This window comes from Chlorocebus sabaeus, chromosome 15, assembly GCF_047675955.1.
Source record: "Chlorocebus sabaeus isolate Y175 chromosome 15, mChlSab1.0.hap1, whole genome shotgun sequence".
Taxonomy (NCBI): Eukaryota; Metazoa; Chordata; class Mammalia; order Primates; family Cercopithecidae; genus Chlorocebus; species Chlorocebus sabaeus.
Genome location: NC_132918.1, coordinates 81,919,758 through 81,943,829, shown reverse-complemented (window position 1 = coordinate 81,943,829; position 24,072 = coordinate 81,919,758). Strand labels below are relative to the sequence as shown.

The window sequence follows — 24,072 nt, the reverse complement described above, 5'->3', positions numbered from 1 at the left end:
ACATGATTATTGATCTTTTAACTTTTATTGAACGCCTGCACTTCCAGATTTCTAAGTGGGGCTCAGGAATTATAATAGATGTCCACAGCTGCACGGTCTTCCCTCTCCACAACAGGCAGACACTATTAGAAGTAAAAGCCACGTGCCCTCAAGAGGACAAGGCAAGGCATCTTCAGATGTCTCTGCCCTTAAAGCACACGCGTTCTGCTCTGCGACGAAGCAGGACAAGGACAGGGACCTGCACCTCCGGAGGCCCGCACCTACGAAGATAGCGGGCTTGGGACCTTCGGTGGACCCGCAGGGCTCCAGAGGCCCGCGCGCCGCTGCCCCGCCCTCATTGCTGAGCCTGCCAGGTAAGCGGCCCCAGCGCCGTGCCCGCGCGACCTTCGGGGAGGGTCGCGCTCACGTCTCAAGTGGGAGCAATGCACTGGTACAGGGACACCTCCTAGGCCATGCCTGTTCCAGTCCAGTTCTCCCTGAAAGTCCGGCTGGCTCTTTACCTGCTTAAATAAAACCATATACGTGCAAACTCTCCCCGCTGGCAGCGCGCCCCAGGACCGGAAGTGACGCGTTACGTGCCCACGTATTCCTACCGGCGTATTCCCGGCCTGCTTTTCGCTCGCCGTTCCGTGGCGGGAACTGAGGCGACTGTGGGGACAGGGGTGATCGTAAGTCTCGTGGGCCCGTTATTCTCAGATTAGGGAACGGAACTAAGACTTTGAGACCATCTTGTCCATTTTGTATCCCGGAAACCTCAGGAACTAGCCGGCGGCGGTGACCTGCACGAGAAGCCAGGCTGACCGGTAACCGGCTGGAGGAATTGCAAGCCCGGTTCGCATTCCCCACTCCTGCCCTTGATGCCGCTGTGAGGTCTTCCACGTCCTTCGGGGCCCCAGCCTAGCCGCGCTTTCATGCCCTGGCCGCGCCCTTTGGTGAAATGGTGGTTCCGGACAGCATCCTGCAGACCCTGGCTTTGGGCTGTATTCGTGTTTAACAGCCCGAGGCAGGGATGGACTAATCCAATAACGTTATAAAAACCTTGGCCGCCAATAGATATTAACAATTTATTTTATTTTATTGAGTATATCCCCATATGCCAAGCAAGAAACTATGTATTTGCATACATTCTTTTATTTAACTCAGTTGTCCTATGGAATAGGCCTTAGCTCCTTTAACAGAAAAGGAAACCGGGTGTCATAGATGGTAATTCATTCACCAAATATTATGGGGCATCTACCATGTACCAGGCACTGTTCTTGGCACCAGGGCTTGTAGCAATGAAAAAAAATAGAATTAACTGGGGATTTTTCAGGCAAGCTAATGATGCTTTTTATCCCTGAAAACACCCTGGAAGAATGTTTACCTGCATGTTAGAAATAGTTACCTTCTGGATGGGATTTTGTATTACTTTTTAAAATCCCTCATGCTTTTCTGCATTGTTTTGATTTCTTCAAGTGAGTGTGCTATGAGAAAAACAGCTGTTTCTATTTTAACAACAGAGTTCCCCACCTTCCTTTCCCCACAGAAAGTCTCTGAAGGTAGGTAGGCATTGACTGCCATTAAAATAGGTCCCTGGCCAGGCGTGATGGCTCACACCTGTAATCCCAGCACTTTGGGAGGCCGGGGCAAGAGGATTACTTGAGCCCAGGAGTTCCAGACCAGCCTGGGCAACATGGTGAAACCCTGTCTCTACCAAAAATTAAAAAAATTAGCCGGGGATGGTGGCGCGCACCTGTTGTCCTAGCTACTGGGGAGGCTGAAATGGGAAGATCACAGGAGCCTGGGACGTCGAGGCTGCAGTGAGCCATGATTGTGACACTGCACTCCATCCTAGGCAAAACAGTGAGACCCTGTCTCAAAAAAAACAACAACCAAAAAAGGTCTTCGAGTGAGTTCTGATAAGGAAACGAGTGAAGGTTCTCATTTGTGGTGCAAGCACAGCACCTTTAATTGCTGAAGAGTCCATTTCAGAGTCTGAGCTAAAGCTAGGCCCCTTACTGTGAAAGAAACCATGGAGGCCCATGTGGTTTGGTCATTAGCGGCATCATGTTTATCAACGCATTTGGAACTCATTAAACATTTTTGTGACATATGATCTTGTTCTATAACTCCTGCACTATAAATAGATTGTAAGTTCCTTAAGGACTTTGACCACTTTTCTGTCCTCGTAGCCCTCAGTACAGTGCATTCAGAGTGTTCTAGGTCATGGGGTGATGTCCTTTATTATGTAACACCTTTGCACAAGGCTAAGTGTGTTTTCAGGCTGTACTTTCTCATAATGGTTCTCCCCCCACCCCACTTTCTTATGGTGCTGATTCTCAAAATGGTTTTGATAAAAGCTTTTTTTTTTTTTTTTTTCTGTCTTGCACCTGACCAGGGTGAAGTAACCATGCAGGCATTTCTTAAAGGCACATCCATCAGTACGAAATCCCTGCTGACCAAGGATCGAGGAGTAGCTGCCACTGCGGGAAGTAGTGGAGAGAACAAGAAAGCCAAGCCCGTTCCCTGGGTGGAAAAATAGTAAGAACACTTGTGTCTTTGTTAAAATAATTAATAAATTCTCTAACCAGTTCTGATCACTTTTTTTTTAAACTTATGGAGGAATACTGTGTTCTGTTTAGAAGTTGTCTTTGAAAAAAATCACCTGGTTATATAAGTCATAGAACCCTGGAACTGAGTTCTCAAGTAACTCAAGTTACTTGAGAATAATCTACTTTAATTCCCTTATTTTGTAGATAAACTGAGATCTCTACAAGCAGAGGCTTCCCTTGTAGGGACTGGGATACAAAAGTGAAGAAAACAAGTTTCAGTAAACTGGCTATAAATACTTGGTCAGGAGTTCTACTTTTTTTTTTGAGTCGGAGTCTCACTCTGTCACTCAGGCTGGAGTGCAATGGCACAATCTCTGGCTCAATGTAACCTCCGCCTCCTGGGTTCAAGCAGTTCTCCTGCCTCAGCCTCCTGAGTAGCTGGGATTACAGGCACCCGCCACCATACCCGGCTATTTTTGTATTTTTAGTGGAGACAGGTTTTCACCATATTGGCCAGGCTGGTCTCAAACTCCTGACCTCATGATCCACCCGCCTCAGCCTCCCAAAGTGCTGGGATTACAGGCTTGAGCCAGTGTGCCCAGCCAGGAGTTCTACTTAAATCCAAATATGTAATCTGTTCCCCGTTTTCATTACAATAGGTGGAGATTATTACTATTATTACTATTTTTGAGATGGAGTCTCTGTTGCCCAGGCTGGAGTGCGGTGGCATGATCTAGACTCACTGCAACCTCTGCCTCCTGGGTGCAGGCGATTATCCTGCCTCAGCCTCCTGAGTAGCTGGGATTACAGGTGCCCACCACCACACCTGGCTGATTTTTTGTGTTTTTAGTACAGAGTGGGTTTCAGCCAGCCTTGGAAATTCAGTTTTGGTTAGCTCATACATTTTTGTCCAAACAACACTTGAATTGGCGTTTAAATTGTCAGTCACCACCTAGCACGGTGGCTTACGCCTGTAATCCTGTAATCCCAGCAGTTTGGGAGGCCAAGGTGGGAGGATCACTTGAGGCCAGGAGTTCCAGACCAGCCTGGCCAACATGGTGAAACCCCCTCTCTACTAAAAAAAAAACAAACAAAAATTAGCCAGGTGTGTTGGCGGGCACCTGTAATCCCAGCTACCTAGGAGGCTGAGGCACGGGAATCACTTGAACCTGGGAGGCAGAAATTGCAGTGAGCTGAGGTCACGCCACTGCATTCCAGCCTGGGTGACAGAGCAAGACTCTGTTTCAAATAAATAAATAATGTCAGTCATCTAAGTGATACTACCACAAGTAATTGTAACTATTGGTTGAATGTAGCCTCAGTAATTACCAATGTTTACAGATTATTTATAGGCCGAGTAAGGCCCTCATATGTTTTTTGTGTTTTTGTTTTGTTTTGTTTTGTTTTTCTTGAGACTGATTCTTGCTTTGTCGCCCAGGCTGGAGTGCAGTGGTGTTATCTCAGCTCACTGCAACCTCTGCCTCCCGGGTTCAAGTGATTCTCCTGCCTCAGCCTCCTGAGTAGCTGGGATTACAAACATGCGCCACCACACTGAGCTAATTTTTGTATTTTTAGTAGAGATGAGGTTTTACCATGTTGGCCAGGCTGGTCTTTCAACTCCTGACCTCAGGTGATCTGCCTGCCTTGGCCTCCCAAAGTGCTGAGATTACAGGCGTGAGCTACGCATCCAACCAATATTAATGCTTTCTAAGCAGGTGTTCACTTTAATTTTTTTTTTTTTTTTTTTTTTTGAGATGAAGTTTTGCTCTTGTTGCCCAGGTTGCAGTGCAGTGATACGATCTCGGCTCACTGCAACCTCTGCGTCTGGGGTTCAAGCGATTCTCCTGCGTCAGCCTCCTGAGTAACTGGGATTACAGGCATGCGCCACCATGCCCAACTAATTTTGCATTTTTAGTAGAGACAGGGTTTCTCCATGTTGGTCAGTCTGATCTCAAACTCCTGACCTCAGGTGATCCACCTGCTTCAGCCTCCCTAAGTGTTGGTATTACAGGTGTGAGCCACCACACCCAGCCCCACTTTAATTTCTTCTTTTTGAGACGGAGTCTCTCTCTGTCGCCCAGGCTGGAGTGCAGTGGCGCAGTCTCGGCTCACTGCAAGCTCCGCCTCCTGGGTTCACATCATTCTCCTGCCTCAGCCTCCTGAGTAGCTGGAACTACAGGCGCCTGCCACCATGCCCAGCTAATTTTTTTTTTTTTTTTTTTGAGACAGAGTCTTGCTGTGTTGCCCAGGCTGGAGTGCAGTGGCGCAATCTCAGCTCACTGCAAGCTCTGGTTCCTGGGTTCACACCATTCTCCTGCCTCAGCCTCCCAAGTAGCTGGGACAACAGGCACCCGCCACCACGCCTGGCTAATTTTTTGTATTTTTTAGTGGAGACGGAGTTTCACCATGTTAGCCAGGATGGTCTCGATCTCCTGACCTCGTGATCCACCCGCCTTGGCCTCCCAGAGTGCTGGGATTACAGGCGTGAGCCGCCGTGCCTGGCCTGGCCCGGCTAATTTTTTATATTTTTATTAAGATGGGGTTTCACCGTGTTAGCCAGGATGGTCTCGATCTCCCACTTTAATTTCTAATTAGTGTTTGTAGTGTATAAAATAAAATCCTTTTGTTTAATTTTTGTGGGTATAACAGAGTCAAGCAATGCAGATAGGAAGTAAAACATTATTTCACTCTTTCAGGATGTGTTTGCTTATGGTAACAACAAATGGGGTTTCCACCTATTTCCAATTATGAAAAAGTTTCTCATTTTGTTGCTGATGTTTGAGAATTGTCATTAGTATTTTAGTAGAAGGAACACTTGAGAGTTTTCTGTGGTTACTATAATATACTAAATAACCTCTTTCCTCCTCCCCACCCTGCAAGTCGCCCAAAATGTGTGGATGAAGTTGCTTTCCAGGAAGAAGTGGTTGCAGTACTGAAAAAGTCTTTAGAAGGAGCCGATGTGAGTTGCAAATGATGTTTAATGTCATTGGGATATTTAAGACTTAATTTATTCACCCTCTTTCTTCCTTTGTAACTTCTAGCCTTCATTAAATATCATGCTCTATGTACAGTAGGTCCTTGATAACTATGATACTTAGTACTTATGATAATTACTACAATGATAATTAGTTCAAATATTTATTGAGCATCTCCTATTTAATCTTACATAGCAGTGTTACATAGTATTCAAGTAAAAGTCATAGTAATTAAGACAGGCTATGAAACATAGACATAGAACAAGACATAAAACATAGAACAAGACGAACTAAGCCCCTTTTTCATGGGTTTTTATTGGTTAGAGGGAATAAACAAGTAAACCAATAAATAATTCTAGGTAGTAATATGTGCTATAAAGAAGAGCCAGAGATTCCTCTAAAGTATAATTGCTTACTAACTTTAGGATTTGGATTGACCTATAATACAAAAAAAAAAAAAAAAGAGCTTTGAATTCTGCTTATAGCATTCTCTTCTGCTGTGATATGGGGGATAAAATATCCATGAATGGTTTGCATTGTAAATTATTCTGAGATAAGATAAACCCATGTGGAGAATTAGCAACTTAAAGTTGTCTTACGATGAATGCCCAAAGTGCTTCAACAGCTCAGTAAAGTGGTGAAGTGGGATGTAGTTTTTGCTTTAGTTTCAAGATTTGCTTCCTTCCTCTCAATCTGGCTGCTTTTAATTAGAGGTTCTTTTGGGTTTTGCTGCCATCATTCTCTTGCTGAAATTGTATTACTACAGGACACATTTTGAAAGAAGTTAAATTTATGAAACTCTTTAGAATCTTTTTCTTTACCAGTATGTGTTTTGATTTGATTCGTATACTCATACCTTTTTGGCCGGGCACAGTGGCTCACGCCTGTAATCCCAGCGCTTTGGGAGGCTGAGATGGGAAGATCACTTGAGGTCAGGAGTTCGAGACCAGCCTGGCCAACATGGTGAAACCCCATCACTACCAAAAGTTAGAAAAAGTAGCCAGGAGTGGTGGCACACACCTGTAGTCCCAACTACTCAGGAGGCTAAAGCGGGAGAATCACTTGAAACTGGGAGGCGGAGGTTGCAGTGAGCCAAGGTCGTGCCACTGTACTCCAGCCTAGGTGATAGAGTGAGACTCTGGTCTCAAAAATAAATAAATAAATAATAAAAAAATAAGTAACACAAATACTCTTACACCTTTTAATTCTATAATAGTATGCCATTTTATTTTTTGATATATTCTGCTTGTATATCTTGGTAACAGTATATATCATTTTAATTGCAGTTGCATAGTAATTACACAGATTGTAGGATAATACCTAATTTAATTACTAGTATCTTCAGCAAATGTAGTGAGATTAAAATCCAGTTCTTTTTTTTTTTTTTCAATCTCAGAGTCTTGATCTGTCACCCAGGCTGGAGTGCAGTAGTGTGGTATCAACTCACTGCAACCTCTGCCTCCCAGGCTCAAGTGATCCTCCCACCTCAGCCTCCTGAGTAGCTGGGACTACAGGCATGCACTACCACACACAGCTTATTTTTGTGTTTTTTAATAGAGACAGTGTTTAGCCATGTCAAGTGACCTGACCACTTTGGCCTCCTAAAATGCTGGGATTACAGGTGTGAGCCTTCATGCCCAACCTAAGATCTAGTTCTTGACTTTATGCCATGTAATTTATGAGGCTGAAGTAAGAACTTCAGTTTAATATTTTGTGCATCTTTTCAGACTAACTTTTGTAAAGAGGTGAAATAGTTTTTTTAATTCAACAGAGTAAAGGAAAACAATTCATTCAATTTACTTTGAAAGGTTTTACTGTAGTCCCAGCTACTTGGGAGGCTGAGGCAAGAGAATGGCATGAACCCGGGAGGCGGAGCTTGCAGTGAGCTGAGATGGTGCCACTGCACTCCAGCCTGGGCGACAGAGTAAGATTCGTCTAAAAAAAAAAAGAAAAGAAAAGAAAAAGAAAGGTTTGAAAGAATTATAAGAAGATAATTTTTTCAGAAATTGATTTTCTTTTAAGAACTGGTATTCCACATACAGTTCTTGAATGTACTATATATATTAGACTAGTGTATAATGTAAGGTTTAATAAGTTTACCCTGTTTCAAAGAATTTAAATTATTGTATCTGATAGTTAACCTGGATGAATTATTACATTGTTAAGGGACGCACAGATCAAAATAATAGTTGTAGACCTTAATTACTAAGAAGCCTAGGAGATTTTTAAGTTATGAATCTCATAGTTTGTACTATAAGCTATATGTTATGAATGTAACAGTAATAGTCTTCTAATTAACATATTTGTCTATGTATTGGTTTATTCATTCATGTGGCCAACATTGACTACTGTAGTAGATGCTAGGATACAGATGTGAATAGAACAAATAAGTTTCTTGGTCTTTTAATGAAGTAGGCAGGCATTTTACAATTAAGCCCCACAGTTAAATAGCAATAAACCAATGCAAAATGCCACAAATACTAATGAGATAATAGGAGAGACCTACTTTAGACTGAATGGTTTCTGATTTGTAATGCATTAGGAGTTGGCCAGGCAGAAAGAAGAGGATCAGACTCCAGGTCATGGGAACAACATATGTTAGGGCCAGAAAGTGCCAAGCTGTTAGAGGCCATTGTAAGCTGGAGCCTGGAAGGTGAAGGGGGTGGTAGGCAGATCATGGAAGTCCTTTAGGCCATGGTAAAAAGCTGAGAGTTTTTTTGTTTGTTTTTGTTTTTCTAAGTGGAATAGTTTTAAGTAGCAAGCAGAGTGGTATCTGATTTAGGTGAAGAATGAATGGACAGGAAGAGGGAGGGTTAGGCAAGAGTGGAAACAAACTCTAATGCCTAGTTTCCTGTGTACAGTGATTTCCTTACGTGAAAGGACATACTGAAGAATGTACAGTTTCATAGCAGAGCTCATTAGAATTTAGTTGACTTATTAATTTTCACCTCAGATCAGTCGACTGCTTGATAGGAGCCAAACTAGCTAGATATAAGGTATAAAAGAAGGTAGCTAGTTATTTAATATTATCCTTTCCTCTTCTAATGAATTGTCCCTGATACATGCAAGCATCCTTACAGAGTACATAATCATGATGTGGGACAGTGCCTAGCACTTAATGTATGTCTAGTTTTATATTTTTTGTTACTATTTCTGTTCTTGGTACTTCTGCTCATTCAAAGCCCTGATTATGTCTTTTTTAGTCCTTTTTCCTCAGTTTTGGCCAAATCCCATTATTCTTTTGGTCTGCTTCCCCTTTGAAGCAGCTGACATTTTGTGTAATATAAAATCTTACCTAATCTTGAGCATAGAGGTAGGATAGGAAACTGAGATTCCCTTTAGAAATAAAAGGTTTCTCATTCCAGCTTTGAAAATTTCACCTAAGTGGATTAGCTATAGAGCAAACATAAATATTGGTTCAGCTTAAGAGATTAAAAAGACACTTGGGGAAAAAAGTGGTAGTATATGAAAAAGCAGGATTTAGATCTGTCAATACTATGATGTCAGTTATATTAAGAAATCTTTATACTTAGAAGTTACGTGCCCTAATTAGAGAAGTTGTTGCACTGTTCCACAGACAGTTTTTTCAATCTTCCTTTTCATCTATTTGTGTCAGAATACCATTTATTAAAAACAAATTTAATTTCTACAGCTTCCTAATCTCTTGTTTTATGGACCACCTGGAACTGGAAAAACATCCACTATTTTGGCAGCAGCTAGAGAACTCTTTGGGTACGTTGAAATCAGTCTATTTTTCTTTTTTAAAAGATTTGACACCAATATTCTCTGATACTGCTTTTTTTTCCTCTAAAAATTTGCATTTCATTTTCTGTAGGAAGATTTTTAAAAATCCCGTGAGCCCATTTTGTTCCTCCCTCACTCCCCTGAAGAGATCAGCTTGCCTGCATCTTTTGTAACCTTCATTCTGAATCTTGTTCACGTGTTTGAATGTACTACAACACTGGGAGCCTATGATTTTTTCCATCACTTTCTTTAAATTTTCCGTTATAATTTTGGAGTCCAGAGGGTCCAACTTAATGTCCAATTGTGCTGATAGTTTTATAACCCTCTTAATGATTGTGTTCACATCTGTGTGGCTGTATGATAGAATCTGCTGTTTCTGATGGTACTATTTGCACCATCCATTCTTGAGTCCTGCTCTAGACTTCCTAGGCTGTGACTCTGGAGTGGCCAGGCCAGCTCCTTGCCTCAGGTCTCCTGAGCATAAGTGGTAGTTGATGTAGTATGATTCCAGGTACACCAAAAAATCTTCCTGTGAGTCACCTTCTTAGGTTCCTCTTCCTAGATTGACCATCTTGGCTTAACCAGCCATTCTAGAGGAGCCCTTTACCTAGAGTTAAAAGATGTGTAGTGGGCTGGGTCTGATATACATGAAACATGCACCAGCATAACAGAGGCTGTCTTGAGTTTTTCCGGAATTAATATTAGACATACAACTGATAGAAATATCTGAAATCCTACATATGAAAATAGGCCAGGCGAGGTGGCTTACATCTGTAATCCCAGCACTTTGGGAGGCCAAGGCGGGTGAATCACCTGGGGTGAGGAGTTCGAATCCAGCCTGGCCAACATGGTGAAACCCCATCTCTACTAAAAATACAAAAATTTGCCAGGCATGGGTGGCATGCACCTGTAGTCCCAGCTACTCGGGAGGCTGAGGCAGGAGAATCGCTTGAACCTGGGAGGTGGAGGTTGCAGTGAGCCGAGATCACGCCACTGCACTCCAGCCTGGGTGACAGAGTGAGACTCGGTCTCAAAAAAAAAAAAAAAAAGATGCCACTGAAATCACCAAATGTGTAAGGATTATTAGTTTATTAGTTATGTCAAAATGTAAAAGACAAATGGAGAAGCTGCTGTGTGCCTAATATTTTATTTGACAGCAACTTTTGATGCTCAGTAAAATTATAAAAGAACTTTTTTGATTATTCCACAACTCAGTCAGATAGAACCAATCTGAATCAGCCTTAACAGTTGTTTATTATTACTTAGAGTAGGTCAGTCCAGATTTTACAACTTTTTCTATATTCTTTGTAAAATAATGTTTGTCTTTAAATAACTTACTTTAACAGTGAATTTCATATTTAATATTGTGGTTTTAAAATAGAAAATAGATGCATGTAAATGTTTATGTCCATAAGCATGCTTAGGATACCATGCTGATTAGGAAAAATAGAGATGAAACTAAATCACAACTCTTGTTTTTTATTTAAAAATGTGTGTGTGTATGTGTGTGTGTGTGTGTGTAAAAGACTAGAGGGAAGTTTCAAAACAGTGCTTTGACAGTGTGCCCTTTTTTTTTCTTTTGATTTCTCAGATTTCTCTACAGTAAGCATATATTACTTTTAGTAATTTTTATTAAAACTCACTTTAAAAACCTGCTCATGTTTTAATCCATTAATTTTCCTTAATCTAGTAAGTTTCCTTATAGCAAACTACCCTTTGGAATTTATTTATTTATTTATTTGTTTGTTTGTTTATTTACTTATTTTTGAGACGGTGTCTTGCTCTGTCGCCCAGGCTGGAGTGCAGTGGTGCGATCTTGGCTCACTGCAATCTCTGCATCCCGGGTTCAAGTGATTCTTCTGCCTCAGCCTCCTGAGTAGCTGGGACTGCAGGCGCCTGTCACCACGCCCAGCTAATTTTTGTATTTTTAGTAGAGACAGGGTTTCACCATGTTGGTCAGGCTGGTCTCGAACTCCTGACCTCATGATCCACCTGCTTCGGCCTCCCAAAGTGCTGGGATTACAGGCATGAGCCACTACACTTGTCCGGAAATAATTTAAAATGTGCTATATTCTAACATTGTTTAAAATTACAACATTTAAAACTATCTAGATTCTAACAATAGAAGAATGTAAAGTAAATGATGGTATAGTCATAGGATGGAATATCATACGACTGTTAAAATGTTATTTACAGTGGTTTTGATAATATGCCGAGATACTTATTATAAATGCGAAGTGGAAAATCGATTTAGAATTTTATATGTGGGGCCAGGTGTGGTGCCTCATACCTGTAATCCCAACATTTTGGGAGGCCAAGGTTGAAGGATCACTTGAGACCAGCATGGCAAGATAATGAGTCCCTACCTCTACAAAAAGTAAACAAAATTAGCCAGGTGTGATGGCATGTGCCTATAGTCCCAGATAGTTGGGAGACTAAGGTGGGAGGATCACTTGAGCCCAGGAGTTCAAGGCTGCAGTAAGCCATCATCATGCCACTGTTCTCCAGCCTGGGTGACAGAGCAAGACCTTGTCTCCAAAAAAATAAAAAGAAAAGAAATTGTATATTTTATGTAATAATGTCTACATTTTTTTAAATGCATGGAAAAAAGCCAAAATGGTAACTGCAGCACTCTACCGAGAGAGAATACAAAAGTGATTGTGTGCCTTCTATCCATATTGTTTACTAAGTGGATTCTAAACATCTGCAAAGTGTGCAAATGTTAAAATGTGATTTTAGCCTACTTGTGCTCTATGTTTCATATTTGTTTCATTTTGAGATAGACCTGAACTTTTCCGATTAAGAGTTCTTGAGTTAAATGCATCTGATGAACGTGGAATACAAGTAGTTCGAGAGAAAGTGAAAAATTTTGCTCAGTTAACTGTGTCGGGAAGTCGTTCAGAGTAAGTAAATTTGCCCTCCCTCCTCCATAGCATGTATTATTTTAAATATGTGTTTCTGCCATCGCTCCTCAGCCTTTTGGCTAAGACCAAGTGTATTTCTGCCAAATTGTCAACTCCCTTTTCATGTTAGAAGACTATCCTGCCTGAAGTAAACTGATTTAATCAACTATTTATGCTCCTTAGGTGGCAAAGGTCCAGGATTACATTGGTAGTACCTAAACATATATGTAAAATTTACATGAGCACATTTCAAAATTTATGAAAGTGAATGACTAATTTTTGATATCCACCTTGAATTGATGGTGCAGTCAGTCACAACCTCTATAGCACCTAATTTATTTTTATGTGAAATGAAGACTGGGAGGTGGACTAAAAGACTCTGAGATCCCTTCTACCATTAATACTTGAAATCTGTTTTCTTGGTATAATTTTCATATAATTATGTTAATGCCACTTTTGGTGGGAGAAAAATTTTAATGGCAGATTACCAAAAGTCAATGTGCAGAAGGTAATAACCCACAAAATGGGAGAAAATACAAATCATATATCTAAAAAGTACTTATGTCTAGAACATATGAAGAACTTTAAAAACTCAGTAATAAAAACAAATAACCCAATTAAAAAATGGGCAAAGGATCTGCATAGACATTTTGCCAAAGAATATATGCATGCCTAATAAGCACATGAGAAGATGCTCATCAACATCATTATCCATTTGGGAAATGAAAATCAAAACCACACTGAAATACCAGGTAACTCCCACTAGGATGGCTATGATAAAAAAATACAGAAAATAACAAGCATTGACAAGGATGTGGAGAAATGGTAAACCTCATACATTGCTGTTTGGAATGTAAAATGGTGCAGCCTCTTGGAAAACATATCTGCTCAAAAACGTACACAAATGTTCATAGCAGCGTTATTCCTAATAGCCAAAACATGGAGACAACCCAAATGTCCAACTGATTAATGGATGAATAAATGTGGCATATCCGTTTGCCATAGTATTTGACAATACAAAGGAATGAAGCAAACACGTGCTACAACATGGATGAACCTTTAAATATGTTAAGTGAAAGAAGTCAGCCACAGAAGACTGCATATTATATGGTTCCATTCATATAATGTCCAGAATAGGCAAATCTATAGAGATGAAAGTAGACTAGTGATTGCCTAGAGCTGGGAAAGATTGGGGGAAGAAGAGTGACTCCTAATAGGTGCAAAGTTTCTTTTAGTGATAAAAATGTTCTAAAATTAAATTGTGGTAGTAGTCGCACAACTTCGTGAATATACAGAAAAACACTGAATTGTACATTTTAAATGGGTGAATTATATAGTATGCATATTTCAACAAAGCTGTTAAAACCAATATACATATTAATGTTCAACTCTTACGTGTTTCTCTGAATCAGTGGGAAGCCGTGTCCACCTTTTAAGATAGTGATTCTGGATGAAGCAGATTCTATGACCTCAGCTGCTCAGGCAGCTTTAAGACGTACCATGGAGAAGGAGTCTAAAACCACCCGATTCTGTCTTATCTGTAACTATGTCAGTCGGTATGTATATTACCCTGAAGACAGATGCTAGGCAGCCTCATTTTCATAACCAATCCAATTAGGGAAAGGAAATTTAGAATTTTCAAGGCTACGTTAATTTTTCCTCCATCAAATCTTGATTTGTTCTTGATAAAAATGAGTTCTTTTGGGGAAATTCTTTCTTTAGACACCAACTTGGATTTTCTCATCTTCCACAGAATAATTGAACCTCTGACCTCTAGATGTTCAAAATTCCGCTTCAAGCCTCTGTCAGATAAAATTCAACAGCAGCGATTACTAGACATTGCTGAGAAGGAAAATGTCAAAATTAGTGATGAGGTAATTACTAATTATTACAATTATTAGAGTTACTAATTCCTTCAATGAATGCATATAAAGAGACCCTGAAAGATTTAAATATGTGTTGCCTCAATCCTGATGCCAGTTCTTCAGACAAACTTAAGCTAAAGGGGCAACAATTGAAATGTGTAGGAATTACTTTTTGAGTTAATTACTTTTAATATATCAAAGACCCAAAACTGAGGTGGATTTCATACATATAATGCAAATTCTGCAATATAAATCTCTGCATGCTGGCAAGATTTTAGTCTTCTAGCTCATACTTCATTACTTCCCTAAAATTGATAGAAACATAAGGCCCTTATTAATTATAACAGAATTTAAGCATAATTTGAATTTGCTTTATGTGAGCAAGAAAATGGGATAAATATGGAACATTTTTTCATCTCTGCAAATTTATTTCAGAAGCAAGACATCTCTATCCTTCCATCGTACCCGGCCCCTAGACTGATCATATTTTATTCCAAAACACAAATGTGTTTTCTCATTAACTCTAGACTAAAACATAGGGTTTTTCACTTTTATTAAACATTTTAAAATTAAAGTCATAAATCCTTAATTGGCCATGACAGGTTAAAAACAACTCTTCTGTCTTCAGGGAATAGCTTATCTTGTTAAAGTGTCAGAAGGAGACTTAAGAAAAGCCATTACATTTCTTCAAAGCGCTACTCGATTAACAGGTGGAAAGGAGATCACAGAGAGAGTGATCACAGACATTGCTGGGGTAAGCGTACTGGATATTCCAAATTTCTTTTTAGTTGGCTTTTTTGTGTTTTAGGAAATTTTCATCCAACAAATACTGAATGTTTAGCAAGTGCCAAGTACTGCACTAGGAAGTATAAGGGAATAACCTGGGAGTATCAGAGTGTTTCAGGTGAGGAGATAACACTGACTTTTCAGTTTGTCAGGCATGTAATAGACATTTCAGGAAAGAAAAGGACACTTTCAGTTCTTAGATTTTTTTTTTTTGAGACGGAGCCTTGATCTGTCGCCCAGGCTGGAGTGCAGTGACACAATACTAGCTCACTGCAACCTCTGCCTCCCACCTCACCCTCCCAAGTAGCTGGGATTACAGGCACCTGCCACCATGCCCAGCTAATTTTTGTATTTTTAATAGAGATGGGGTTTCACGATGTTGGTTGGCCAGGCTGGTCTTGAATTTCTGACCTCAGGTGATCTGCCCCTCTTAGCCTTCCAAAGTGCTGGGATTACAGGTGGGAGCCACAGTGCCCAGCCTTCAGTTTTTAGATTTTTTTAAGAGATGCCTTTGGTAGTTACATCTATTTTAGCAGATGTTCTTATACATGAAAACTATTTTGCCAGTTGTATATAAACAAAAGTCATATCCAACTTACAGTAATCATTAAAGAGAATGGAGTACCCCACCTGTCTTTGGATACTCCCATGTCAAAACTCACCTCAGAATCACTACTACTTAAAAACGTTTGTTTCTATGACATTTTTCACCTTCACGGTAGGCCTTCCATATGACAAGACTGGTACCACTAATCATCTTAAATTTTCTGGATATTGTGGACTTTTTAAACCAATCTCATTAGTGGCATATTTACATGGATTTTTAGAGAAAGGGTACTTCCCCTTTAAAGAAATCAGTCTCTTTGGCTGATCTTGGCCACTAGTCTTCATCCACTGACCAGAACAAGCTATAACCCACGTGTCCAAACTTGGGCTTTAAAAGCACAACTGTTAGCATCTTGGTTACTTTAGTGGTGACTGGAGTTACTCTGGCTCTGTTCTCCCTAAGCCTTCCCAACTTTACAGGGTTCTCACAATATTAGCTAAGTATGGAACTTAGGTGTGGAACAGAAAGGACTGGGGGGAGTGTGTTAGTCTCACCTAGAAACATCTTTAATACCGAACGTTCAATTACCTAGGTAATACCAGCTGAGAAAATTGATGAAGTATTTGCTGCCTGTCAGAGTGGCTCTTTTGACAAACTAGAAGCTGTGGTCAAGGTAAAGTCAGCTTACTAACTTTGGGGAAAGGAATATAAAGTGATCATACCAAAAGTTTTTTTTTTTTAATAGGACTTAATAGATGAGGGTCATGCAGCAACTCAGCTCGTCAGTCAACTCCATGATGTGGTTGTAGAGAACAACTTATCTGATAAACAGAAGTCCATTATTACAGAAAAACTTGCCGTAAGTAGGTACTTTGCACATGTCAATTAAACATTCAACTACTTGAAGGATGCTAATTTCTTAAATTTTTCTTGTAGGAAGTTGACAAATGCCTAGCAGATGGTGCTGATGAACATTTGCAACTCATCAGCCTTTGTGCAACTGTGATGCAGCAGTTATCTCAGAACTGTTAAAAAGTGAATATATTTTGATGTGGGGTTTTGTAAATAAGGGGGTTGTAATAAAAATGACCAAAAGCACCTTTAAAGTGAATATACAATTTATTTAACATTCAAACTTCATTAAGACATGTGCAATATGGCAATTTTACTGGGGATTAAACCCTACCTAGGATGATTGCTTGCTGGGGCTTAGCAACAGGGTCCAGTTCACACTTAGCACTAATTAAATACTTTATTGAATAAATACAATACCAAACAAAATGCATTCAAATGCTTTCTAAAAAAATTTTAAAGGCCTTTCTACTCAGGCTAATGACAAACACAATAAAGGCAGATATGCTAGTTTAACATAATTGGCTGATTTTATACAGCACTTATATCTTTTAGTCCACAAGTATATTATTAAATGATAGAGAACATCTAATACAACCATTTCTACAGAACTAGGAAATAAATTTCTAAGAAAGAAAGATTTTACAGACCCCATCTTTTATACCCACCCCAACAGTCTAACTCTAAAGAGGATAAAGCCAATGACTTTCCTCACAAGAGCTCACGACTAATGTCGCTTTGCTATCAAAATCTGTATTTCTGATCCGTTATGAGCATTGAGACAAGATTCAAATATTCCCAAAGAAAGAAGCACAATGCACGTTGTGATCGCCTATTCAGCAACAGCGAGCACTGCATCCAACACTCTCATCCCAGGAATTAAATAAGGTCAGCCACGTTCATGGGCATCTCCTCCACTGTAGTATTGTAGAAAGTCTCAATGTCACGAAGAATCCTCTTGTCTTCTTCAGTAACAAAGTTTATAGCCACACCTTTCCTCCCAAATCGACCCCCTCTGCCAATTCTGTGTAAGAAAAAAACAATCAGAATGTTACTTCTCACATAATTTATGAACTACTGAACATGATGATCCACTTGTGTTAACCATCAGCTGCTGTTTACCTATCAAGGTTATAGTTCGTGCTTCTAACTGGAGCACTAGCTGCTAATGCATATCTAGAGAAAAAAATCTTCCTTTGCAGTTAGTGCCAAAAGGATTCAAGGCTTGTCTGGCTGCAAAATGAGATTTTTATCAGGCATCTTGAGCATTATTATAAAGCAGATGACAGTATTGTGTTTGGGGTAGTGAAATTAAAGCCCATACCAAAGTGGGCCAGCCAAGAGCAGGTGTCAGCCTGGGACAGATGTAAACACCAGGAATAAAAGAGCAGTTATGTAATCCATTTCGACGCACTTCTGGAACTGTAAACTGTAAACAAATGCTGCAAAGGTTAACTATTTTCTAAAACTTACTTTTTTCCAGTGGGAAAACAAGTATTTGGTATGGTAACCCAAACTTATCACTGCTTTTTTGCTCAGTTTCACACGTTGTAACTCAAATTACTCAAAACGTGTTTAACCGCCAAACAGCTACCTTCATGTTAGAAACCAGACAATACAAACCACCTAGTAAGAAAGGTTCTCTAACAGAAATACTAATACGAAAAATGCCTCAGCTGGAGCAACTTAAAATAAATAATCATGACAAAAGAAAAACAAATATAAATACCGACTCGCTCTTTATTCAAACAGTGTGCTGTTTCGCTTATGAATCCACGTCCTAAATTACGTCAACGCCGTTTCTGAGTGCCATCTCGTCATCAACTGCTGCTATCGACTCCTGTATTTTTTAAAAAGTCTTTTTTTACATCACATAACAAAGTACGATTCAATTTATTTAGGGATAAAGCCACTATAACTAAACCAGGGTTCACTCAAATTGCTACCAGGCGACACCAAGAAAATCCCAACTATGGAAAAAATCAAGAAAAAGCACATTGACACAAGAACATCACTAAAAGCTCAAGCATAAACTAAGACCAACAATCGCGGGGAAAAAAAAAACCTATGCCCACAATCTGAGCAACGTTTACAAGTTTTCCCACTTTGTTCTCGTCAGCCTTCCCCTAGCACAAATTTAATTACATCATCTTACTGAACACTACTGACTTTACTGAATCTATTCCTTGATTTGATGTTACCTTTCATACAAATCACAGTAGAAAAATGAATTTTTTTCAATACATCCAAAATGCTGGCTTCTCACCTGTGAATATAGTTTTCACGATTGGTAGGTAGATCATAATTTATAACCAAAGACACTTGTTGCACATCAATCCCGCGAGCCTGAAACACAATGGCATATGTTAAAAATTCTAATTCAAAAAACGTGATACCTGTCATGTAGGCCACAAAATAGTAGCGAACTATACTAAGTGGTATAGCCCACTGTGGAGTGTGGTCCTTTTACTCTTCCAAATAGCCCAAGTTGGCAAAGGTTACTTAAAAACCTTCCCCCCAAAAAGCTAACTTTTGGTACATTTTCAAAAAGCATTAAGAGACTTACCAACAAGTCAGTAGTGATCAGAACACGACTTGACCCTGACCGGAATTCCCTCATGATAACATCTCTCTCCTTCTGGTCCATGTCACCATGCTGCAAATTAATAAACCTCAATTCAAGAATCACCAGTCAGGTCAGTATTTAATTTCAATAAACATGTATGAGACCAAGCGTCCCTGGCTGCTACAGGAAAATAGCAGACAGGTATAGTTAAGAAACAACTTTATTTTGAGCAGGGGGAACGACAACACAGCACTTAGCAGCTATATTGTAGTCTGAATCCTGCTTTAGTGGAAATCCAGACATTTAAGAACACCTCTTACCAGAGCAGAAACTGTGAAGTCTCTGGCATGCATTTTCTCAGTCAGCCAGTCCACCTTGCGCCTTGTATTGAGAAAAATAACAGCTTGCGTAATGGTCAGTGTCTCGTACAAGTCACAAAGTGTATCCAACTTCCATTCCTATAATGTTTAGAAGAGAAAGTTAACAGTCATTTAGCTTTTCCAACTTTCTTCAGTTAAAAATTCATTCTGGGCCAGGCACAGTGCTTATGCCCATAATCCCAGCACTTCGGAATCCCAACACTTGAGTCCAGGAGTTCCAACCAGAGTTTCCAGATAGTGAAACCCTGTCTCTACCCAAAATACCAAAATTGGCCCCTCTTAGCCAGTCTCATGACCCAGTCTCAAAACGTAGAAATTATAAAAATTAACTTCATTCTATTACGTCTAATGAGATATTGCACCAAATCTTAAGACAAAGGACATTGGACATTAAGAAAGAGGTCCACCCCAGTCTTTACAATCTAGTGCTGTTACTTTTCTTCTTGTGTGTACTCTGCTAGCATTATTGCAAAAACCAAGACATAGTCCTAGTGTCTGCAATTTTAGCACAGTGCTTATACAAGAAGGTAAAATAATGTGTAACAATCAGTTACCTCTCTCTCAACATTAATATAAAACTGTTTGATTCCTTCAAGGGTCAATTCTTCCTTTTTCACCAGAATTCGAATTGGATCTCTCATGAATTTTTTGGTCACTTCCAACACATCAGTTGGCATTGTGGCAGAAAGCAACACAACCTTGAAAAGAGAAAATTATGTTGTAGCACAACTTACACAGTAATACCCAAGGGAAAATGTTTGAAGCCAAGCGTCTCTGTCTTACTACGGAATGGAGTTAGACAGAGATAGTTATGCATCAAGTGCTTTAAGCAGGGGGAACGACAATAAAACACGTCAGTTGTATTGTAACAGTACCTGCATTAAACCCCATCTCTACCTTTAAGAGGGGAGTGAAGTAATGCTTACCTGAATACTTGTGTTTAGTTTTTGGAAAATCTCATAGATTTGATCCTTAAACCCACGGCTCAACATTTCATCTGCTTCATCCAAAACAAACATTTTGATCCATTTTGGAGCTGTCAGAAACAAAGTCATACTATCATTTCTAGATCTACTCAGTAATATGACTTTTCAACAGTAAAAAAAAAAAAAAAAAAAAAAATCATACTCTTTTAAAGACAATACTTACAAAGATACCTTCTGTTTAACATATCAAAAACTCTCCCAGGTGTACCAACAACAATATGTGGTGCTTCGGCCTGCAGTTTTTGCATTTCATTTCGAACATTTGTTCCACCAATGCAGGCATGACAAGTTGCTCCCATATAGTCTCCAAGTGCCAGAATTACCTTTTGGATCTAAAAACCAAGCCTTAATTATTATCCTGAAGAACTTCAGGATCAATGACTACTTTTTAAAGCATAATGGCAAATTTAAACTGGTCTGCCAACAGCTTTTATGCATGCACAGCACAAAACTACTTCCAAGCTTAAAACGCAGACTGACCTAACTGCTTCAAGGTAAAACTCCCTTAATGTCTTTCTTCTGCCTTGTCAAACTTGGGATGCTGCTGCCCCACGCATCAGCTAGACAATTCAAGAATAACATTTCCTACATTATTCTTCACTGTGTGTAGGGAGTACATAGTGAAATATATGTTCTGTAATTACAGCTAGGGCAAATAATTTTTTTCCCCCAGAGGGTATTGTGCCTTATATAATCTTGACCTCAATAAAGCCTCCAGCTTTATTAGGAAGGTTTACTTCAAAGCCAATATAGCAGTGAGCTTTGAAAACATAGCATGCAACAGATGCATCACAAACTACGGAGACAGTCAAATGGTAACATGTCACTGCAGTTTTCATGTTGCACAACTGCATTCAAACTTAAAAAATGGGGACAGATCTAGTACATCCAAGAGTGCTTCGGATTCTCAATCTACTAGTATACAACCCTACAAACCATACCTGCATACCCAGTTCTTTTAAAGCTTTCAACAAAAACTCCCTGCATGCATGGACAATTAAAAGGAAGGATCTGGTAGGACCAATTTATACTAAGTTTTAAATTCTTCACAGTTGTGAAACCTGAAACCTATGCAACACGCAAGCAGTTTTTTTGAACTACACTATCAATACCTGTTGAGCCAGTTCTCTGGTGGGGGCCAATACTAGTGCTTGGGTCTCCTTGAACTCAATCTCCAACTGTTGCAGGATGGAAATAGCAAATGTGGCTGTCTTGCCAGTACCTGACTGAGCTTGAGCAATCACATCATACCCTAAAAAAAGTAGGATACATATTTACCGATCCCACATCAAATTGTCACTTCTACTTCACACCATGTATTCCATTTGGAACATGAATTATGCCCAAATAATAAGTGATCAGCAATGAGTATTCTCTTCATTTCAGGTCAGTCCCGAAAGATGATTGCCATCATTTCACTTTAAGGAATACAAAGAGGTGCTAGTCCCCCAGAGGTTACTTTCCCTTTTACGGTCCATGACTATGTAGAAAAATAAAGTCATTTCCTAAAAATTCCAGTTTCTTTTACCTTTAATACAGGGAATAATAGCTCTCTGCTGAATAGCGGAAGGCTTCTCAAAACCGTAAGCATAGATGCCACGAAGAAGAGACTCCTTTAAATTCATATCATCAAAGTTATCAACAATCTCATTCCAGTTGCTCTGTAAATTAGAAAAAATAATGCACGCATGAATGAGATGAACACACTCACCTTTTCAAAGCTTCAAGATCCACAACCGTTTCTTACCTCGATGACACCATCGGGGTCCATTCCCTCTGGGCCGCCATGTTCTCTGCTGACAAGAATACTGCAGTCAGACATCCCTTCCAAGCCACCTTAACTGCATCTTAAAGGGATAGCCCTTTGCAACCCGTCTCAGCACATGAGCCTCCCCTGCACAAGTTAAAGCAGCAGCTGCAGGACGAATATCACACTGCGCGCCTTCCCTAAAGGTTGGGGGCTGCGGATGTCCGGAAAGGCAGCCCCCCAGGCCCCAGCGCATGGGGATCCCGTTTCAGCGGCGGAGCGTCTCGCGAGAGCTCGGAGCGACGAGCTCCGCCCCCAACAATGCGCAAGCCGGGTGATTGACGCGGGCGGAGCGGCCTGGCGAGACCGATGCCAACGGTTCGCCGGCACCCGTGCCGGTCCAGTCCCATCGCCTCCGCGCCTTGGCCGAGTGGAGACCGCTGCCTCCAACCCTTCCCCAACTGAAGCCAAGGACCCCCAACTTCTGTGGTTGACCGAAAATAAAGCTTCGGGTTCTGGTTACACTGTACCGAACGCGGACTGCGCCACGGCTGTTTACTGCACGTTTCCCGTGCTCTACACAGGGAGGGGAAGCAGCCAAAATTCCATAATGTCTTAGGGAGGAGAAACGCCCTTTAGCCACTGCTTTCGCACCATCGTCCTGTCTCCCCACAATCCGGGCCCTACCCATCATGGAAGCTTCTGGAAGGGCACAGGGGTGCTGTACCCTAAGGAAACCTACACCAAGTTGGAGTTTTTGCCTCCATGCCATCCACTATAATCTCTCCTGGCGCCCTACGACCTTCACTACAGACCGCGACCGCCAACAGAGCACCATACCTGTTATAATCCGCGGAGCCACCAGACATGATCCGAAAAACCACTCAGCGCCCGACTGAAAAGACAGCAGCGCCCCGCCACCCGTTTTTTATAGGCTCGTGGCCGGAACCCGTTTCTTGCGGAGGAATTTTCTCGCCGTGCTTCGGTCAGCCACAAAATTGTGATCCTGGGGTCGTTACCTCGGATAAAATCCTAAGCAAGTCGGTTGGAAAATCCAAATGTGGTAATTTCTCGATATTATAGGGTCGCTGGAAATCCTAGGGCCCGGGGTTGGGTTGGGACTCTTTACCTCGCGGCGGAAGAATATCGCTGCGGCGTTAGTCAAACACCACTTTCCCCGCCCGCCCTGCTCCTACGGGGTTTCCGCGTCCCTGACGCAGAGGCGGGCCGGGGGAGTGGAGCCGGAGCCGGAGCCGGAGGCGGAAGCCGGAGACGCTGCTCGCGGGGCGTCTGGGGCTTCCAGCGTGCGAGGGGTCCCGACTCGCGGCTTGCTGCCGGCATTCAGGTGCGGGAGGGGAACTCGGTTATTCCACTTGCTCCCACCGCTGTTTAATTTGACAGTGAAGACCTGCCTGGCATTTAGCCCGACCATTAACATCCATTCAGATCTTGGAAACGTAAAATTCCTGCTAGGGAAAATGTCGGCCACCCAGCGAGTCCCAGAAAGTTTGGTTTACCGGTACATTTTGCAGCGAGAAAAAAAAATGGAGTGTCATTTGCAGATGTCTCTGGAGTAGCCAATTCTGTTCTCATATCGTTTCCGGTCTCTCGCTTTCTTTTTAAAAGAGTGTTACTGATTTTAACCTAACAGGTGTGAGGAATGCCTAAAAAAAATCATAAACTTTTGCAAATGGATAGAAGCTAAGGAGCAGTAATTTTCCGTGGAACGCACGAATTTAAATGGACGCTTTGGCAGATACAGCTCTGTGCCGCTTTGGGACTACATCGGTTTTGATTCCGTCTATATTGGTCATTTTTTAAGGGCTTTGAGCTTTACCGATATATAGTGAAATGTTGATTTATTGAAATTCAGAGCAATAATATCCTTGCAGCGTAAACTGCACGAGTCTTTAAGCTCCAGATGTTTTCAATTAGCCCCATCTCAGGTCCCTTCACAGCAACAAAAAAACAATATATGTAGTCATTTAACTTTAAAATACAACCCTACCCATGGTGCAAAATATCATCGAGAATATCTGGGAAACATTTTATCATATTTCAGAAGGCCAACTTAAAGAATCATTACTGGGAAAGCTGACTCAATTTTCTGTATTATAGAAGATATTTGGTTCTAAATACTATTTTAATACGAAAATTATTTATTCATTTGAAAATTCTTATCGTGCCAGG

The 24,072-nt window shown here is 40.8% G+C and overlaps 2 protein-coding genes and 5 non-coding genes across 16 annotated transcripts; 1 reads left to right on the top strand and 6 right to left on the bottom strand.

Moving 5' to 3' along the window:
* Positions 1-582: 582 nt before the first annotated feature.
* Positions 583-16,642, top strand: RFC4 (replication factor C subunit 4). Of its 5 annotated transcripts, none has more exons than XM_008009483.3 (11): positions 583-668; positions 2,378-2,520; positions 5,412-5,490; positions 9,159-9,238; positions 12,034-12,153; positions 13,566-13,709; positions 13,907-14,027; positions 14,647-14,772; positions 15,944-16,024; positions 16,097-16,210; positions 16,288-16,642. In XM_008009483.3, exons 2-11 carry the CDS (start codon positions 2,390-2,392, stop codon positions 16,381-16,383), a joined length of 1,092 nt encoding a protein of 363 aa, XP_008007674.1. In that variant the 5' UTR covers positions 583-668; positions 2,378-2,389; the 3' UTR covers positions 16,384-16,642. The 5 variants fall into 5 exon arrangements, with proteins under 5 accessions (XP_008007674.1, XP_008007673.1, XP_008007672.1 ...); XM_008009482.3 differs by having other exon boundaries at positions 609-803; XM_008009481.3 differs by having other exon boundaries at positions 609-831.
* Positions 16,452-22,827, bottom strand: EIF4A2 (eukaryotic translation initiation factor 4A2). 6 transcript variants are annotated; one of them, XR_012095613.1, is made up of 12 exons: positions 22,723-22,827; positions 21,883-21,928; positions 21,664-21,796; positions 21,248-21,387; positions 20,299-20,467; positions 20,076-20,185; positions 19,704-19,847; positions 19,090-19,227; positions 18,770-18,859; positions 18,470-18,549; positions 17,933-18,043; positions 16,452-17,227 (listed from the first exon to the last, which is right to left on the bottom strand). XR_012095613.1 is itself a non-coding variant. In XM_008009478.3 (11 exons), exons 1-11 carry the CDS (start codon positions 22,749-22,751, stop codon positions 17,083-17,085), a joined length of 1,224 nt encoding a protein of 407 aa, XP_008007669.1. In that variant the 5' UTR covers positions 22,752-22,826; the 3' UTR covers positions 16,452-17,082. The 6 variants fall into 6 exon arrangements, 2 of the variants coding, with proteins under 2 accessions (XP_008007669.1, XP_008007667.1); XR_012095614.1 differs by having other exon boundaries at positions 17,937-18,043; XR_500608.3 differs by having other exon boundaries at positions 21,883-21,931; positions 22,723-22,792.
* Positions 18,604-18,742, bottom strand: LOC119626059 (small nucleolar RNA SNORA4). The gene has a single exon (XR_005242252.1). It is a non-coding gene; the product is annotated as a small nucleolar RNA SNORA4 (small nucleolar RNA).
* Positions 18,923-19,054, bottom strand: LOC119626047 (small nucleolar RNA SNORA63). The gene has a single exon (XR_005242241.1). It is a non-coding gene; the product is annotated as a small nucleolar RNA SNORA63 (small nucleolar RNA).
* LOC119626106 (small nucleolar RNA SNORA81) lies at positions 19,501-19,678 on the bottom strand. Its single transcript, XR_005242290.1, has one exon. It is a non-coding gene; the product is annotated as a small nucleolar RNA SNORA81 (small nucleolar RNA).
* LOC119626048 (small nucleolar RNA SNORA63) lies at positions 19,904-20,030 on the bottom strand. The gene has a single exon (XR_005242242.2). It is a non-coding gene; the product is annotated as a small nucleolar RNA SNORA63 (small nucleolar RNA).
* On the bottom strand, positions 21,488-21,556 carry LOC119626108 (small nucleolar RNA SNORD2). The gene has a single exon (XR_005242292.1). It is a non-coding gene; the product is annotated as a small nucleolar RNA SNORD2 (small nucleolar RNA).
* Positions 22,828-24,072: the final 1,245 nt, after the last annotated feature.